Source organism: Bombus vancouverensis, chromosome 15 (assembly GCF_051014615.1).
Source record: "Bombus vancouverensis nearcticus chromosome 15, iyBomVanc1_principal, whole genome shotgun sequence".
Classification (NCBI taxonomy): Eukaryota; Metazoa; Arthropoda; class Insecta; order Hymenoptera; family Apidae; genus Bombus; species Bombus vancouverensis.
Genome location: NC_134925.1, coordinates 5872602 through 5893549, shown reverse-complemented (window position 1 = coordinate 5893549; position 20948 = coordinate 5872602). Strand labels below are relative to the sequence as shown.

Sequence of the window (20948 nt, the reverse complement as noted above, 5' to 3'; positions counted from 1 at the left end):
AGCGAGTGTACTAAAACACCGATGGAAGCCACTGCAAGCAACGAGAAATGATAGAGAGTTGTCGAAGCAGCGATGGAAAAGTAGTACGAAGCGGCAGAGACAATAAGCTCCATAATTCTATAAAATGAAAAAGGAGAGGAAAGCTGATAACCTCCATTTAGCATCGTCCGTAGAACGACGTTCGATGGACAGACACGGCCTGAATCGATCTAGAGATGCGTCGACCAGGATAGCCGGTAGACAGAGGCGTATCCAAGTCGGCCAGTGTTGGATGACTCGCGCTCGCTCGCGCGCGTAAACAGATCGCTGTCGGAGCGAAGATCGCGTGAACGGTTTCTAGATGAGCGAGCAGTCGCGACCACTACCGGGTGTCGTGCTCGAAACGGTCTCTGGTGTCGGAGTGCGGTCGGTGTGGCGCCTCGTTTCGCGTTTCACGCCACCAGGCACCGATCCAAGACACGCGGCGAGGCGGCGCGCGGTCGAGAGACACCGCGTGTGGATCACGAGAGAGCTTCGGATGAGAGAGTAGGTGACAGGAAAAAAACAGGGACGCGAAGCGGTAGCTGGCGAATCGCGTGCGCCAAGCGAAATCTCGCCTCGTCTAGGAAACGTTTCGCGAAGATCCTGTTACCGGATCGCGCAGCGCACACGCGCGAGCAACCGTCTACGCACGCGTGTACGCGAGTACTACGCGGGCTCCATGTATCGGGAAAGTGAACTGCTCGAGATTAATAGGACGAACAGGTACGTTATCGCTCATAAGCAGCCACGGACACTTTGATCGACTCGTGGTAACGTTACGTGGATTTGATCGAACCATAGAAATTAACGATGTGGTAATAATTAGAAGCAACGCTTATTAACTTTCTTATAATCATCGTATTACGCAATTATCGTAGGCGTTATCTATAATTATACGGCAAGATACGATTGTCTGTATCTACTTAACAGCAGACTTATGTAGCGAAATATCATCGTACGTATCTACTTAACAGTAGACTTACATCGCGGAGAATGATCGTCTGTATCTACTTAAGATACGTTCTATCTGTAAGACACGTTTCTGAGATAAAAATTCTCGAATTGAATTAACATAGTGAATCAAGTATTCTTTATTAGATAGAATAATAAACAATGACTCACCGTTGTTATCAGACTGGATCGTCTAACGAATATGAATCTGAGAAAGAAACGATTGCGATATTCTGGTAAAGTAACAATCTTGCCAACAGAACAAACGATCGATAATAATAACATGTACCAAGCTACAGTAATCTGCTACATCTGGCTCGTTATTATACGCAAAGATAAAGAAGAAACAGCAATTTCAGACTCATTAAGTTTTTAAAGACCTCTCAGTGTAATTTGTCACCTGGATCGCAAACTAGGACTCTTGAGCACTGTGTCGCTACACGTAATCCGCTATGATCCATACCGTTAGGTATTCCATGCAACGTTCGAGTGTCTATAGGTAGAAACAAGGAGGAAAAATTATATTGAAAATTTCCTTTCAGCTGCAATTTCTTTGTACGCGACTAATTTGGCTTGTCAAATTTCTTCATGGAGATATGCGTGTCGATCGAAGAATCGAAAAAGGTTAGTACAGTTTTTCGCCTACATTAAGAACTGGAGCTCTCGAGTAACCGATTGGTAGACGTATTACTATCATCAATACCGTTAGGTATTTCGTGTAACATTTAAATGTTCGCGATGAATAGGGCCCAAAGAAAAAATCAGAGCTCGGAACTTTCGCTAGAAGATAAATGTGCCAATTCTTTGACATCCTTGCACCATATTTAACGAAAAGGAATCTTCGTTCCTTCTATAAAAAAAATTGAAAATGAGTAGAAAAAGTTGAAAATGTAAAATACAGACACGACGCTGTTATATATCGTTTATATCAAGTACGAAAAAAGTTGTATTCTATCAGAACTTTGAGATCAATTCAAAATATCATCTTGGACTATTTAGTTATAGAACCGTAGTTGTTGTTTACAAAGACGGTTAATTACAAGTTGTCCCATGAAATGATCAATCGTTGAAAAATAGATCGTGCCAAATTCTCGACATTCTGATCTAATTTTACATCTGTCCAGCTTAAACAATGAGTCAAGCAATTAAAAAAAGAATACTGTTTTAGGTCCTTTTTTTTTATTTTTAGAGCCAACGAATACTTTTGTACGCTCGATGAAGACGCCAACTCTGACGATTCACGGAACTCGTATTTAACTCGTCATACAAAATCCAATCAAAGTCGAAGCTAATCGAAACCGTATATCAATCGGCAACAGACACGCCCGTCACTTTCTTCCAAATGAAACACCACTATATCGTTCTTTCTCTTAATCAATCAGGCTTGTATAAATTATTCGGAACAAAGCCCAAGTGTGATAAGTATGAATAACTATATTTGGTATTCTAAACATTAAGAATCACTTAATTCTCTATAACCAGAATTACATGAATCATCTTATTAACAGGAAAATATTACTGTCGCGATTGATTGGCGCAAATGAAATTTATAAAACGTCGATACGAGCTTATATATAACTTTCAATGTTAGATTAAATAAGGAAAATAAAATTAGATGAATAAGGAGTCAGGTCTAAGTCTAAAGAGTTAGCGCGTTCTCTGGGTCATCTTCGAGTTAACAGCCTAACTGTCGTTAAAATATTTCTTAACTTTGAAAAAGCAACTTGTCTGTTTCAATTTCGAGATACAAGGATTTTGTTTCTTTTCAATATTACTTTTAATATTCTTTTTGCACATCGATGCAAGAATAAGATCAGGATATAAGAATTGGAAGATCGCAACAGGGTTAGATGATCAAAATAACAGACGGAGCACATCTTGCTTCTTACTCTGTTTAGAAGAGTCAAACTTTTGCACGAAGCTGTACGAGCATAAGTACATATTTATACACGCAAGACAGCGTGAAATCGCCAGGGGCGTGATCGTGAAGTCAGCGAGTATTCGGCGACCGGCAGTTGGCCAATGATATCGCGATTCTTTCCGTACCATGGACAAGGACCAGCAATTAGATGACAATCAAACCAGGGGAAAAGTATGTCGAAGACTCGAGGGCCGCGCGAGAAACGGGTCAGACCACTGCACCGTCCACCGTGTTTATTATGTTTAACGGTTTTGTAACGAGGCGATTGACGCGGGCCGGAGCGCGTCGAGAATCGCTCGATCCGATTAGTCGACGCGATTCCGATCGGCCACGTCGATCGCCACTTCCAAGCTTTTCCTTTGTATCGTCGGTGCTAGTCGCGTGGAAAATTCGAATGGCCGTGCCTTCCATTCGATCGTTGGATCCCTGTTTTCTTTATGAGTGGTTCCAGTGTAACGGATCGACTCCTTCTTTTCTTTTTTCTTCTTCACCGTAGGTTTCATTCGGTTTAAAAAATATTAACTTTTCAACCATGGAAAATCCTGCAACGTAATATGCATAATGTATTTGGGACTCGAACTAGAAGATGACAGGTTCTCTGATATTTATGTTTCCTGATAGAAATTTTTTGATACAAAAGATCGACGCATGGAAGTGGTCGAGATGATTCATTCTGTTAATAAAATTATGCTAATTCTCTAAACTCTCAGGCTTGGTATTTATAGTTGCTGATAATTTTTGGACATGAAAGAGCAGGATATTTTTGTCCGAAGTTGTTGCGTCAATAAAATTATGTCGAGCAACTTTCTAAACTTTTACACTTGGTATTTATATTCTCTGATCATTTTTGGTTTCTAATTCTAGAAGATTACAGGTTCTTTGGCATTTATGTTTCCTGATAATTTTTTGATACAAAAGACCGAGATACTAAAGTAATCGAGTTGATTCGGTTTGTTAATAAAACGATGTCGAGCAATCCTCTGAACTCTTAGACCTGATATTTATATTTCCTGATAATTTTTGGATATAAAAGACGAGAATATTTTTGTTTGAAGCTGTTAAGTTAATAAAATTATGTCGAGCAACTTTCTAAACTTTTACGCTTGTTACTTCGACTTGGATCTCGTTTGGACCTGCACTTTATTTTAGACTCGGATTTTCTGATAATTTTTTGGATTTTAATTCTACAAGATTATAGGTTCTTTGATATTTATGTTTCCTGGTAGCATTTTCATACAAAAACGAGAGACATTGAACTGGTCGAGGTGACTCGTTCAGTTAATAACATTATATCAAGCAACTTTCCAAACTTTTAGACTCGATATTTATGGTTGCCGATAACTTTTAGATACAAAAGACCAAAATATTCTTGCTTGAAACAGTTATGTTAATAAAATTACGTGGAATTATTATGGACTTGATATTTGTGTTTTCTGATAACTTTCTGACATAGAAACCTTACCAAGCCATTTACGTTTGTAGTGATAATAAGATTACGTCGATCGGTTCTCTAAACTCAAAATCTCTTTTATAGTTCTCTGCTATAGCGCTAACGGGACTTAGTATTCTGTATAAAGCAACAGTATATGTAGCATCGTAGACTGATATTTTCACGTCGATCTAATATCGTGTAACTCGGTTAGATATTTCGATATTCACGACGAGTAATACAACTTTATAACGAAAATTTTGTGGGATTTAAATAATTTTCCTTCGGTTAGAATCGTCGAGATATTATCGTTTATGCGACCATGTTCCCGTACTAGAATACCGAATTAATCTCCGCAGCGGCTGTGACCTTTAATTCGCTAATCTTAACGCGTATAGTTGGATCTAACACTCACCGAGCATGATCCAGATCTCTCTTGTTGCCGAGCAACAGAGCAGTGAAGTAGGATGGTAGACGTAAGTCAGCCAGTTGCTTCAGCAATCCGCGAGCTTCCTGAAAACTTCGTTTGCACGTCACGCTGTAAACGACCACGAAAGCCTCGCCCCATCGTATGTGAGAGTAAAGACAACCATTTTCCTGAAAAAGAAAGACAAACGAAAGAAAAAAGATTAGTACGACTATCGAATAGAAAGCGAGATAAAAAGCAAAATTAAATAGCGATCGAACAAACAATGACGAAGTTGCTATTAAATGTCATAGAATGTAAATGAAACGTATCAAGTAGAAAAAAATGAATCTGTTTCGATCGATTAAAGATGGTTCTACAGAGACTGAAATTTGCATAAATTCGTCTCTGTCGTACTATTCTACTCGATATGAAAAATATCTAAGAGACCGAAAATCGTAACTAAAAGAAGGAATCTGGCGTTAAATTCTGCCCAACTTCTCGAACTTGATCGAACCATTCCACTGGACATAACGTAACACTTAGAAATTTTAGAAAGTTGGGGAAAAAATGGCGGGATAATCGTGGCAACTTTTCTCTTACGTAAGCCACAGACGAAACTGGGTCCATGTAACTTCCAGTTTTCCTCCCGCGGAATAACTTTAAAAACAAACAGAGGGAGAGGGAGAGAGAGAGAGAGAAAAAAAAAAGAAAAGAAAATTTCGATTTCACTTTCGACCCGAACATTATCTTATCCCTTCGAGAAAAGAGCTGAATTTCATTGAACCACCGTAAACGAAAAACGAGATACACGACGAGAAATAATTTTCTTCTCATTTCTACCAGTTCGAATTTTTGCATGAACGGCGCTGCTTAATTAACACGTTAATCAACATTCCTGAACGAGCGGCTGGAAAGTCCCGATCTAGATCTCGGATGGTCGCGCACGCGCGCCGTTTCACTTTGCTCTAACCCCACGTATACACACGTGGAGAAGAGAATTATAATCGAGCCCGAAGCTAGCCGGCGATTCGGCGGCGATTAAACGCCAGCAAATTGCCCGGTCGCGCGATAATTGAAATAGAAACGGCCTAAACCGGTACCCACCACGTGACCACGTTCTATTTTCGAGGCACGCTCGAGGCCTCACCTCTGACCTTCCGACCGATCGTCGATGCTCGAAACACTTCCGACCTGCTGCACCACGAGAAGAAGATCGTAGTCACTTCCTTTACGATTCTTTCAGACGTTTCGAGAATCGTGTCGTTTCGTGGAAACGAGCTTTCGCTTTATGTAGTACGCTAGTTAAAGATTCGTTTATGTTAATCTACTTTGACTCGTAATCTTTGCGATACTTCTTTAATCGAAACTAGCTAATGACTTTGATTTGATTTGCTAACCAGATTCCTCGAATCTTTGCTCTAAATATTCCACGCGTTTGTACATCCTACTCTACGGAAAATTTACAAAATCATTTCATCGAAGCTATTGTACGATCCCCAGATCCGAATATTATTATTCTGTATCGAATTTCCAAAATCTTTTCCCTCAAACAATCCTACGTAACTTAAACTATTCCTCGTCGAGCTTCTATTGTACAAAGCACTCAAATCAAATCATTCAGCACCCCACGCTCTATCTCCCGCCAAACGATCAAGCAAAGCAACGTCCAACGCGCAATGCTTCGATTCTCTTAAATTCCCCAAAATTCTTGCAAAATTGTTTAAACCGTTGCTGAAGCAATTAGAAACCTGCTACCTGATCACCACTTGTACCTCCACATCTCTAACCAGCTTCGTCTTACACAACTACTCGATCGATTTCCAATTGAAAGGAAGAGAATCATCGACAGAGAGAGAGAGAGAGAGAGAAAGAGAGAGAGAGACCCAATTCCGCGTTCTAATTGCTAATGCATCGATCACGACGAAAAGAGTCGCGGAGCCACGTATCCTGGTGGCGCACGGCAGCGAGAAGCGTTTCAGGTTTAACGACCCGCGGAAGCTGTCGATTCTCGTAGCCGTTCCAATGCTTTCCCATTGACCTGGCACTGACAGCCAGCCGGTAATTATTACCCGGGAACAGGATCGACGAGATCGTGATCATCGACGATCGGTGTGTATAGGAAGGAAGGGTCTAAGCGCATTAGTCTCGCGGGATCGACCAAGGTGATCGTCGTGGCCGTGAACCTTTTCCATCTGCTAAATCGCCAGGCTTGGCATCTGGTCACCATAATTGGCACGATCTCGAGGACGTCTGTCACAACGGAGGAAGAGGGATTTTTCGAAGGACGCGGAAACAAACACCTGGCAGGTCGGTCAAGAATACGATGTTCGCTTGGTTGATTGATATGGGAAACGGGATGGAAGTGCTGTTTCTGCCGATTCGAAAATGATAGTGATCGAGGCTGTGATGGCTCTGTGCAGATGTCTTTTCAAGGTTAGGATAGATAGAGGATTTGGTTGAAGGCGGCAGTGTTGAAATTTGAAGGGAGAAGGGAGAAGAAACGTCGCTACTATATTTTGGTGTAAAATTTGGAAGTTTGGTTTGGATGGACGAATCTGTTGAAGCGAAATAGGATGTTTTTAGGAAATTGGGAAACTATTAAAAATATTTGAAAATTATTCTTGAGAGGATGTTGGAAGATTTCTATTACATCGTTATGAAATTGTGATAAAAATCACTTACTGTGTGAACTAACGATCCTGAGAATTGAACGCTTCCAATCAAAACTTCAGTTTATTAAAAGAAAGTAGAAACTTGGAGATGATCGACAGTTTTAAGAACGAGATTATGGGAAAGTCAAAGGCAGTTTGGAAATACCTTGTGACGTAGGCTAATGATTAAAAAATTCACTGTTTTGATAGTTTCCTACATGTCGTGACGTTATACGTACTTCGAAGCTATGTAAATTTTGTACATCTATAAATAACTCTCTTACTACCAAGAAAATGACTTTTAGACGTAGTCAATCTTCGAATTCTTGTTTTTCAAACATCTCAATCATACCTACCTGATGTTCGAAGAATTTTCTCACACCTACGACATTTCCTTAAGCACGTTCCTACAATGATATATTGAAGGACGTTTTGACACCGTCTATTCCATGATTTACTACCCACTTCCATCCTCCATTATCCGATGTCCATGTATGCTTTCTAACCCTTTACGGTCGAGGAGGACGTTGCATTTTCCTTCAGACGTCCCACTTTTTGCATGAGTCGCGTTTAACATGTCAAAATTAATTGTATCGTTTATTTCGAAGACTTTTAATTACCAACAACGAACGTAATAATTTAATGATACAGGCTATAACATACTGAAATACGAAAAAAAAAACACTGGGTATAATTTCTTAAATGGGATTTATTACTGCATTTATTCTATAATATCCTCGATTCTACGTCTCAATAAATGTCATTGAAATTAGAAAATTACAACCTAGAGCAATCTTTCTAAAACTCCATTTCTGTACTACTTCAAGCTTATTAATTTTAGTGATTAAAATAGATAATGAAATATTCTTTCCTAGAAACTGCATGTCCTTTCTACCTATAATAATATAATCTTAATTTGACTAACTTATTTTAATCGCATCCCTTACTGCTGTCTTTGTCTTTCTAAATTTCTCTATTAAAATGCATCAAGTCGAAAATTCAACGATCATTCGTCAAGTAGACGCGTGTACACGCCGATAGCACTGACGCGTCCATTCAATTCAAATTTTTCGAGCGTTCTGCAGAAGAAATTAAAATTCTTTCCGGGCGAAATTCAAGGACGAAATTTCGCCAACGACGACCCAGTTTGCTCACAGAGGGTTAAATCTCTCATACATATTTAACGATCGATGGTAATCGGGATAGCACGTCGAATTACGCAACGCAGGGGCTCACGAGTCGTTCGTTGTGAAATCGTTTCGCATGGTGTTTGTCCATGTGGCAACGCGTATCGCTGCACTCGATAAACACTCGATATGATTCACAACAATTCCAGGAACGGACATGCAATTAATTTTACTGACGAAACGATTCGTCGACGCCGCGACAGTATGATAGGGACGATCGATTGGCCGGTTTCGTTGCTCGTTGTTTTGGAAATAGAGCGGATTTCGCAAGGATTTCGGGCGAGTTAACGGGAATGTTTTCGTTTCACATTGTTTCACCGACAATTTCCGAAGTTTTAAACATTTCGATTGGAATTCATATCGAAGAACGTAGCCAGCCAAATATTTGCTTTTTAATTGTTGTGAATGAGATCGGTATGAATGTTCCGAAAATTAAACTCTCTTCCATGTAATATTTTGCGTTTCAAACATTGTTTCGAATAATATTTGGCAATTCGAGAAATAGTTTAAACCGACACGAAATCTTGTGCATTTCACTCGTTGTGGATAGAGAAGATCGAGATGAAACGTGATTAACATATATTGGAATTAATTGTTTCAGGAATGAATATATTCTTAGAATTGCGAGAAACGTTGCCTTTACAAATTCTAGTTAATAACAGTACTGCATTTTTTCCTGGTATTTTCGAAAATAATGTGCTTTAAGATTATGGACTAGTTAGTGAATAATTTAGATTAAATATACTAAAAATAAATATCACGCACTTCTATACCGATAATGAACCAATAACAGACCTGATCTAAACACGTTAATATAAATAATATTCCTACTAATATTTAAGAAAAACTATGACAAACGACAAAGTATTACAAAAACCTATCAACGTTTCAATTTACGCTATCTGTTATATCCTCTCATAATCTCCTGCCAATATATTCAATTTCGCGACAGGGGACTCGTTTAGCTTATCGCTCAATCCTCTGAAAAGACCATCACAGGCTCGTACTGTTCGTAAAACACGGCTGCTATCCCTAACGACCTGCCAACAATTACCGAAACGACGAAGCTTAACAAATCCCACGGCTTCGTAACGAGAAACACGGAAAGTCGTAAAAGGATCCCGTGGCTAAACGCGATCGGTGTCGGTTTTTAACTGCGTCGACCGTTAACAGGACACTCGGATAGAACGAAACGAGCGACAGACGACGGTTGTGTTGTCCATTTGAAATCGATTCAGGTGGGCGAGAGAACCGCGCGCGCTTTAACGCCCACGCGATCCCGCGGGATAAGCGACGATCGTCCAGGACAAGTTATGTCTCCGCTGCGTGTACCATCGCGTAGATAACGATCCGCAACTATTCGCGCGACCAGATACCGATATTGTCTGCTAATAACGCGGCCCTCGATTACAGCACTCCGCTTTGCGACCTCTCTGCGAGGGTCCTTCTCTCCGCAACAGTTCCGTAAACACGCTTCAATTCCGGTATCCTGTGGCGAGACGCCTTTTTGCGCGCAGGTTCAAAATGCAAAGTATATTGCAACGTTTGTGGACAAGTTCTGCGAATGCACAGGGTGGTCCGTGACTGGGGTGGTAGAAGCGGGCACGGTGGTGGTGATTCTACGCGAAAAAACAAGTGGAAAGTGCCAGATAAGATTTCTTCGTACGACGTTTCGTTCGTGAGGAAATCGAGTTTGAAAATTTATCGACTGTACTTGAACTTGGCTTAGCGCAGATCACTTTGCGTATGAGCAAACGATCAGCAGAAGGTTGTTGTACGTGCGAAAATAAATCAAGATCGTGAGATAGAATTTCTTCGTTTAAGCCCTCGTTTTCAAAGAAATAAAGTTTGAACATGTTCAGTTAAAAATGGTACATTTGTGCATGGTATTGTACATTTTCAAATTCTTGTCTCTCGGGAACAAAGCGTCTTGTGAAAATATTCTATTCCGCATTTTTTACTTATTTTCACACGGAGCTTAACTTACTGTCGATTATTTATGGTACTCTTGTTCGGTGCAAAATTAGACAAGTTTAATTTTCGAACTTGTCTTTCTCGAAAACGAAACCCATGGAACAATTTTATTTTGCATTTTCGCCTTATCTTTTCTCGTACAATCACCCTGTACACATTTGTATCACCAGTTACGAATCTTCCTGTATTATGCGTGCTATACGAAATTCCATTAGAAAATGAATTTTTATGTATTAACCTGTGGTTTTCTCGTGTTCACAATTTTCTCGACGATAATCTTATTCTCGTTTTAACGAGCAGAAAGATCCCTAATGCTTTAAAATTAAAAAAAAAATCATGCATATCACTGACGATCCTCCTTCGAATTTAAGAAATTTTCCAACCATAGGAAAATAAAAAGTATCGTATCGCTCTTTCACTGAAAATAACTTTCGAATTGAAAGATTCCTAACCTTAAGCTCTATCGATTCAGTACTACTACATTTGATTCTCTTCCACATGCAAAAGAATATTTTCTACGAAGTATTCTACATCTCGTGGAAGCTGAATATGCAGCTATGTAGTTTAAGAGAATAGCTTTCACTTAAAAGATTCGACGACTCGAAACTTAATCAGCGAACAGAAAGAAAGTTAATTAGATTACCAAATCAGGATACAAACCGTCTCCCAGGTGATCGTTTTAATTAGCTAAGATATCTAGCCAAATGACATGTTTGTTTCAGATTCGATGGGCATTCTTTGATATTCGAAAGCTATCGGTTGGGTAACTTCATAAATTCGAGTAGTATTACCAAATACGAGGAGTACAGCGAAAAAGCAACTTCAAGGTTTCACACAAGGTTTCCATCTCCCAGACAAATGGAAGTTCTATTTGGATAAACGGAAGTGGAATGTGTTCTTTATGGAAACATTGGTCCAAACAAATAATTCCAACCTTTCTTCTATTTTTTTCCAATTTTTCCCATGAACTTTTCGTTTTACAATTCAACGTTAGACGTGTAAAAACTCCTTTAAAATTTATTTCAGACATTTAACGAGTCCTCAATGGAGGCTGCAAGACGATGTTGAATAGCAAGCATAAAGATCGCCTCTGTCATTCCGGTGTATCATTATTTGCTAAGCAAGTATGCGCGTAATTTTCTCGAAGCAACGACAAACAGAAGTAACGCGATCGTTAGACAGCAAGGTGGACTTCAATTTTATGATGCTTTTAAGACGTCTGTTTGACTGTACTTCACCGGTGTATCATTTTGAATGGCGCAAAACCTTTGAAACACGCTTGCGCAAAGAAGTTTTATTTCTTACTCCAGGCAATCTTCGTCTTTAAATAATTATGCACCTCGTAGGATTGTGAACGAAGGATTGTTAAATTTTACTTTTAACAAACCTCATATAGGCAATCGAAATACTGTAATTATTAGATCGTGCATTTTTATACGTTTGTATTTGAAAGTGTAAAGTTGCACAGAATGCGCGTAATATATGTAAAAAAAAAGGAAAAAAATATGTATAAAATATGCAAATTACAGTGCTTCCTATAATACGCGATAAATAAAACAATTTTCTACCGAGGTTGTACTATTTTATTTGTGTCCTCAAAAATATGAATTTGCATGGAAACCCGCAATTTAGTAATTATACGAGTCTACGTCCTTGCGAAGTCTGATCCTTGGAATTTCATGCAGCGTCAAACAGTTCGTCGTGTTAATTATACCAACGAACATACATATTTTACCTATTGCACGCCTATGCTTTCCTATTAAGCGCGTGCACTTGGTTACATCGCACATGCACTTGCATAAGAGGCTCGCAGAAGAGTGGAACTGTCCACGACACGGCATGACGCGGCCTGGCAATATCTTTTCTGCTTCTATCGTGTCCCTGTACGCTTCTTCCGCAACGAAACAATGCCCCTTTTCAAGGGCTCGCTTACGAACACCAGTCACGTGTCCCCTATTCCACGGCAAGATCGTAATTAGAAGGGAAAGGAGAGAATAGTCAGGGGAGTAAGTGAAATTTTTCTTGTCGGCGCTGCGTTAAACGTCGAACGATGAGAGCACAGGTGTACGATGACGTTGACGATTGTTTGAGGATATGCCGAGGGGAGAAAGAAGATGTGATTAATCCATTAGCTGAGAATTCGTGGTCATTCGGTGATCACGAGAAGTAGTTTATCTCGCCTTGCTGGCAGCCACAAATTTTTATATTTCAAGTTCCGTCTAATTTCGATCGTAGCGGTTTAAGAAGATATCCGACACGAAATCGAGAAGACACATCATACGTATTAATAACAATTTTTGCATGTGTCGTTCAAACTTGAGATACTTTTTAAGATAGAAGCAACACGTGATTCGAAAATTACGGAAATTTTAGTAATCGATTATGATGGGTTAAGAAGATATTCAATGCAAAATTGAAATCATTTTCGTACATTTTATTTTATTAAAAAAAAATCGTAATTGGGTAGGAAATAATAAGAAGAGCGGATTTTAAAATCATATTTCTCAAGAATCCTCCAGATCTCCATTCTTTGGATATTTTTACTTAAATCTATGCAAAAGTTTTAAACACTTAACTTACTTATACTCTTCGGTTGGTCGCATAAAGGTTAATTTAATGCTTTACGCAATGAAGAAAGAAATGGTTGCGTGAAAAGATTAATCACCTGTAATCTTGCATCAGTAACACCAATTAATTTTCTCGAAATAAGCAGCAACGATCAATGACATTTTATCACCGTTTCGTTTCACCTGTGTTGACTCAAACCATTCTCTTTTCTTAATTCCTTTTCGCAACGGTAACCACCGATCTCAGACGATCGATCTTTCATAGACGTGACTTCCTAAATGGGCGTACAAAAGACACGCAATGCCATAAGATTTACGACAGGTCGATCCTTTCTGGTTAATACTTCACGCAGAGGAAACACGTTTTATTGCCGCGGGAGGGAAAAGCTGAATGACTTCATAAAATCGGCGACGTTTACGACTCGATCCCCCTCCAGGGTATTAAAATCGAATTTCCAACAGCCATCTCCGCCCACCGTGTGTCGTTTGTTTCGCAGACGATTCCTCTGTCGTGTCTTAATTACGATTCGATTCCTCTTCCAAGAGGATTCGCTACCACTCGCTTGCCTTCTGAGGAAGAAGAAGAAGGTATCACGTTAGGTTGACGCGTATAAAGTTCGAATATTCATATTTTATCTGATTTTAGAATCAGCAGCTACTGTATACTTCGGACGTTTTATTTCTTCAATATTTTGTTTCCTGAACGAGGTGACTTTTTTAGTTGCAGCACGAGGATTGATCGATAAGTAGACTACGGATTTTTATACAATTTCATAATTTTACGAAGAGAACTAGAAAAATATAGTTTCTAGTAATCTGTTTCGTCTACGGAACATTACAACGAGCATTTCACTTTGGATATTCTATGTATTCTTTGTATATTATATGCATTCTGTGGCTTTTCTCATCTTCAAATTTATCGTAAATGCATAAAAGTGTAAGTAAAGTCCGTAGCCTGTTAACGGGATAAATTTCCGCAGACGAACGAAATTCTTAGCCACGGAGAATAATTTCAAATGGGTTAAAGAAGAAGAAGATCGCCGTAAGTTACACGTATACCAACATCCGATATTAAGATTTATAATTAAAACTTCTATACACCAAGGAGGTCTATAACCATAGATTCTACATTGAAAAGATTTACGACTAATATAACGAATCGTAAAGTTATTTTCTGAAAATCTTTGCGACAAGATCGTTCAACAATTTCGGCATACTGTTTCAAATCAACAGCTCTATCACGAAAAGTCTGTTTTCGCACGTTCGCGGGGAGACACGATCTCGAAGAAGCGCGCCAACGGGAGTCGTAAATTCCCGTTACGATTTGTTAATCGACGCCGCGAATCGTTCGATCCCTTATTTCTTTTGGGATAATAGGAGTAGTTAAATTGAAGATAACGCTGCTACTAACAGGTTATTATATATTTTCACAATCCAACAACTTCGGTGTAACACAAAATGAATGTAACATTGTATAGTAAGTTATAAATCACCGTTTATTCTAACAACTTGTAAAGAAGATAGTTACGCTGGTGCGTGTGTATAAGACGAGTGAGTGACTGATCTTCGGGTGTAAACCCGGTCGAAGGATGTTGACTGTTCGAAGGATAGAAAATCAGTGATGTTCGGAGACGATGCTGTTGTCACGTAATTTTTGGGTTGGTTGGTGAAAATAAAATATAGTTGAGTCGTAACACAACTATTAACTTGGTTTTAATCAACCTTTATTATGAATTCAGCAATCACAATGTAACACGCACTGAATTAACATAAATCACAATTCACTCCAACCACGTTATGTCAGACTTAGTTACAACGATACATTAAGTACGCGACTTATAAGAGTAGAGACCGACATAGATATGTTGACTATTCTAAGGATACAGAATAAGCGAAGTCTTACTGACGATATTGTGTCTGAGGAAAGCTAGGGGTGGGGGTATCTAAGAACAAGGGACGGAATTTACGACAGGAAATACTCGCTTGGTCCGAACGACCTTAACTATAAAAATGCCAAGGCCCCTGGTAGGCACTTAAGACTATTGAGGGTGCGCGCCAGGGATATGCAGGTATCTGGGTGCCATCCTGTCCGTGGTGTATGACCTGGTCTCTGATATGAATTGACATTACACTGTGGCGGAGGAAAGCTAAGGATGGGTGTATCTAGCGCACGGGACCATCGGATTTGTTGGTGACGATTTTGGCTAAGAGAGTGAAGGAAATAGGCTTCGTTGTTAATTGGTTAAACGAAGGTTGGTGGACTAGGAAGGGTCTTAGCCGCCCTCGATAGAAAGTGGTTAGTAGGAGGAAAAAGTTAGAAAAACTATCTTTCCCTTGTCAGGCCGTAGTAGACAATGGTCTTTAGAAATGATTCGGAAAACAGATGTTTGTTCGGTTTGAAGGACCTCGACTAGGAAATTCCTGAGATTTATGGAGGGTACTTGAGTCTATTGAGGGTACGCAGTAAGTATCCGAAGACATCTGGTTGCTATCTTGCCCGCGGTGTAGGTAGAGTGTAGGTAGAGTGTTACGCGACGTAACAAAGTCCAAAAATGTTCATTAATATGTTGCTCGCACGACGAACTTCCTTGCCTTTTCCTTTCCTTGTCTATGATACCATCGACAAATTACAATACAAGCTCTATCAGTGGACTATAAACAGTTAAAATAACCTACATCTTCGTCGAGTTTAGCCTTACGCAGATATTCGATACAAAAAGACGAAACAAAGGGCGAAAAATCGAACGACGAATGAAAGAATGACACTGATCTGGTATATTACTTAATTTTCCTCTTGGACTCGCTTTATCGTATGACGTTCGCTGCCAGGTATTCTATCCGGTCGCACAGGCTGTCTCTACTCGCGAAATGTACTGTTATTCTTTATATAGACGTCCACCTAGTCGTATCAGCTGAAAGATAGAGTATCGGGTCGCGCGTGGGTGGCTTGGCGCGAGTTTAAGACAGTTTCGGTTCGCATACTACCTGACGAAGTCGAATGAAAGCGGCGTTGTAACGCGATACACAAGGGAAAGGTGGAATATCTCGATTCCATTGAACTCGCCTCACGAGCCAACGAAACTGGTCAATGGGCCTGCATAACCGATCGAATCTCTGTTGACGTTTCTAATATAATGCCATCTTTATCCTTTAAGGGATGTTTAATCCTCGGATCGCGAAGGCTGGCTCGATAAAATATTCACTATACTGCTTGTTTACGTTATTTAATAAAAATGCGCTCTTATACATGGGAAAAGTATCAGGTCATCCCGTGAGTAGTTTAGTCGGTGCTTTTCGTATGCTACAAGAAAATAAAGAATGTTAGCGATACATCGGTGATGAATTTTTCCGTGCATTCGGAATTCGTCGTCTTTCCTTGTTAAGTTTTCTGTTTCAATTTTTCTGAAACTTTCCTAGCAGGGACTCAGTCCGATACCTGGGCATGACCCTGGACAGGAGACTAACGTGGAAGAAACACATCTCAGATAAAACGAAGCAACTAAAGGACAAATTAAAAAAACTCTATTGGCTCACGGGCCGACGCTCCAAACTAAACATACAGAATAAAATTACCCTCTACAAGACCGTAATAAAACCTGTCTGGACCTACGGAATCCAACTATGGGGAACAGCAAGTAACTCCAACATCGAAATACTACAACGCTTCCAATCGAAAACGCTAAGAGCCTTAATAGACGCACCTTGGTATGTTACCAACGAAACCATCCATCGCGACCTCAAGATATCCACAGTCAAAGAGGAAATAGCAAAATATAGCGACAGATATAGCAAAAGAGTCAACAAACACCGAAACCCCCTAATCACTGGACTACTTGATACGACGGACCAGATTCGCAGGCTGAAGAGGCACTACCCGCTAGACCTAAACGCTAGATTCATTTAGTTACCTAATTTAAGCATATGCACATACTTATAATACTTATAAATTATACCTATCTATAATAAGTATTAACTTATTGTAAATAAACAGCCATGTCACTGCGCCACGCCAGAAAAGTTACTGAAAATTCTCAACGCGAGAATTGATTGTAATTTCAACAAATAAATAAAAAACAAACAAAAAATTTTTCTGAAACTCCAATAGTAGCAACTTCCATTGTTTCAAACTTGGCTACCAAAGTGACCATGTTACTTGAGAGATGGCTCAATATAAATCATTGTCAAAACACTCTGCTAATTTCGCTCTATGGGTGTTTATGTAAAAATATATAAAATGTACGAAAGTATATAAAGCATGTAAAATATCCAATGTATGTGGTACTCGCTAGGATATTCAATCAACGATGCTTGTTGCTTAAGTCTCGCATCTTTAGCCGCATCCCTAAAAATCCGAACTTACCCAGATATCGCCAATCTACTCGCGACAAAACAAATTTCTAGTCTCCGTTTCTTTAGCTGTTTTCAGTAAAGACACGCGTTTACACAAATATCCAGAGTCTGCTTATTATCCCTGTTCATTAAGCCGGACAATGCCGGTAAACGGAGTATCGCTCCAAAAGGGTTAAAAGGGGTGGACGACACGCGGTTGCATAAAATGGTACGCGCAGCTTTTCTCGTTTCGCCTGACCTTAATTACCAACCGGTCACGAGGCTGTTACAGGTATCTGCCGAAGGGAAATAATTAATGCTGGCTCGAGTCCTTTAGCGTCGGGCTGTGCCGATGAAAAATGGCCCTTCCGACGATCGCCTCTTTGTTCCTGGCCACAGCCATGGCTATTTTCGGAAAGGCTACCGCGTCGAACGTTTTTAAAAATTACATCGGTGCTTTGACGCGTTTCCGCGGTTTATTTGCACACGTGGGAATTCGACGATCAGCAGAATTTCAGTGACGGTCGTCTGGCGAGAAGAATGCGTCGTTCGCGATCTTTAACTTTCCACAAAGACAATTTTCTTCGCCTGCGAAGGTGTTTCGAATTTTTCAATTTACCACTCGGCAATCTAGGAGTTCATAATTATTATCATAATTCAATCATAAAAGAATCTTTTGATCCCAATATTGGGAAGATTAACAGCGAATGAAGTAAGATTTAAAAAGTGTATTTAAAAAATATATCATTTATGTAGGTTTCAACTGTTTTAAATTACACAGCGTTTTTCAAACAGCGAGTGATGTATAATTTTTTTGGATTTGAAGGATGTACGATTTTAAAATTAATATTGGAGGAAGATACCTTGCGATATACTCTGACACGTATGCTTTAATACAATTTGCGATACGTACGCTTTTTAATTCCATTTAAGGTACTATTGGAATGACGTGAATAATTTCTACGATATTACCAACATATATAAATTACAACTTCTTATACTATACCAATAATAAATAAAATTGCAAGCACCGATATGTCATGCCATATTAAGCATACGATACTTTCCTCGCTATTAAAATGCCCCTTGCATTCATTTTTAAATGCATATTACCAAAATCCGTAAAATCCCCAGGCATCCTGTATGGACGAATGGAATTTTAAAGGCCACTGACGCTTTCCAGCCACCCACCACTGTAATATCTTTTTTTTTTTAACTACCACACCTTAAATCACTAAAAAGAAACAAAGTATCGCTTGTCCTTTGTTTCCCTTCGTCGTGAAAGCGAGTTATTTTCGCGTGCGTTGTAAAAAGGCGAACATTATGTTCCCCTAAAGCTCGACGATGGTATGGAGTGGAAAAAGTCAGGCGAATAAAAACGAACAATAATTGACAAAAGTTCTCGAGTCGATCGTATCTTATGGATCTAACGATCGTCCAAGGATGTTATCACCCGACATTCTCGGAGCCAGAAATAAGCTCGTTACCGTTTTTACCTCCAGTTTGTCGCGTTTCGAGCTTACGTACAACGAGGCAGATTTTTTCCAAGGCCTTCTGCTGATCATCTTCTTCAGGGATCAACGATCAGCATCGATTCTCATCTCTACGTAACTATCTTGGAGAAATTTCTAAACTTTTAGAGCGCAAAAATAAATCGGAGTAAATATACCAAGTAGCTTAGATTAGAGGAGACTTCGAGTCTTCGTCTGGCTAAATTGCGAACATTGGTAGATTTTATTAATCCGTTCGCCAAGACAGCCTATAAAAAAAACGACGTATTAACGGTAAGACTCAAAGCATCCATCTACATACGAAATCGATAACGTTGCCCAAGGATGTGAAGACGTTTCTGAATTCATATCGCGTCTTAACCATACAACCACGTCGACTTATCTTCGAACACCGGTAGATTTCGTCATTCTGTTCGTAAAAATACAGTCTACAAAGGTGGATACTAAGAAACGTAGATTCGCGTGTTTGGCGAATGAACGCAACACTTGCTTAAATATCACACTACTATACCATAATCTAAATCAAACCGATCACACCGTGCTCTTATCACGGCAAATCTCCGCTACTGATATCGTATACGTTTGCTCCATTTTTCATCGCGTATCATTCATAACTGCGAGCATAGAGGTTTGTAGTCAGCCCACAATCCCGATACAAGAATCTCAAGAAGTTTCTAAAGTATAATTCGGACGATCAATATTATCGTCGATATTTGAAGTCCTCGACGTCGTATTGAAAAATGATAATAAATATAAACATATAAAAATGTATATACATACATCGTGTAAAGTGTCTCTTACGTATAACAATGTAGAGAACCTTAAATATCGACAATGATATTGATCGTCTGAACGCTCCGTAAATTGAAACCGCGTTTTACCTTCGTATCGTCACACAGCCTATTGAGCCTGTCGCGTAGTCGCAACAAATAAACAAATCGATAAATTCCACGAATAAATTGCTGAAAGACAAAATGGTCTTCTGTAACTTTGTATTTCTCGCAAGATATTGTGAGTGCGCGCAGCAAATCAAAGTCGCAGCACGGTTCCTGAGACGAATCCGCTAGCCGTTCGCCGCAGCCGGGGATACAAGCCAGGCAAATCCGTTACGATGATTTATCGGATGATTAATGCCGCGCAGAAACAGCGTCGTTAAATTCGGCGCTGGCCGCTGGCGCGGTCGGTAGACCGGTCGCGCTTAATTATCAATTAACCACGGCCCTCCCACGCTGCCAGGACGATCGCGATCCTCGCCAGCCCACCGTTCCGCTTCCCTTCTTCCCAAGGGGAATCGTTTATTTCAAACGGTTCGCGCGCCAGAACAATGAGAGAATTGGGGAAGTGTGCCACGCGAAGCATACTCGTCGTCCATCGTGTCGCTGTCCAAGGAACACACCTGGTCGATTTCAACGTGCTACACCTCCGCTCACAAGTATCGGGACACTTGCAAAAGGCAGAGCTATTCTTAGGAATGATTAGAAAAGTATTTAAGAGTCGCTATCCGGTGTCAAACTTACGTAAGGACACACTGACTCGCGAAAGTATTCGAATATTTAACGTAGGAAGCTTCGATGTACGTATCACGCGTGTTATGTAAATTAGTTCTGTAACGAGACACGGTTGTCGCGATTATATCATTCAAATTTGAAACCAAACTGAGCACGTACATAGGAATTTCAATATATCTATGGCAAACGTAATTTATCATTTATCGCGTCTATGTTCCCAACAGTTGTTGCGAAAGATCGCAGAAAATGAGCCTCCCATGTGTATTTCTCCTTGCTGCGTTTCGACGAAATTAGATATCGCGCAATTGTCTCTAACACAGGTGCCTGTTATCGAACTTCGTAAACTTTCAAAGTTTCTCTCTTTCGTTGTACGTAATTAGAAAATCGTGGTTGAAAATATCCTGTCGAACAGAAGCCTTATGTTTCGAGAGTCATTTCTGAAATACCCAAGAAATAGAAGGAAACGCGGAACGAACAGAACAGATCGAAA

General features: G+C 39.8%; 1 protein-coding gene across 3 annotated transcripts in view; it reads right to left on the bottom strand.

Annotated features, from left to right (window-relative positions):
* Positions 1-20948, bottom strand: part of LOC117157219 (ras-related and estrogen-regulated growth inhibitor) — an 89660-nt gene that overhangs the window by 18217 nt on the left and 50495 nt on the right. For all 3 annotated transcript variants that reach the window (XM_033335088.2, XM_033335092.2, XM_033335093.2), the window contains one exon: positions 4738-4919. In XM_033335088.2, the coding sequence (XP_033190979.1) occupies positions 4738-4919 (182 nt within the window). The remainder of the gene's footprint in view (positions 1-4737; positions 4920-20948) is intronic.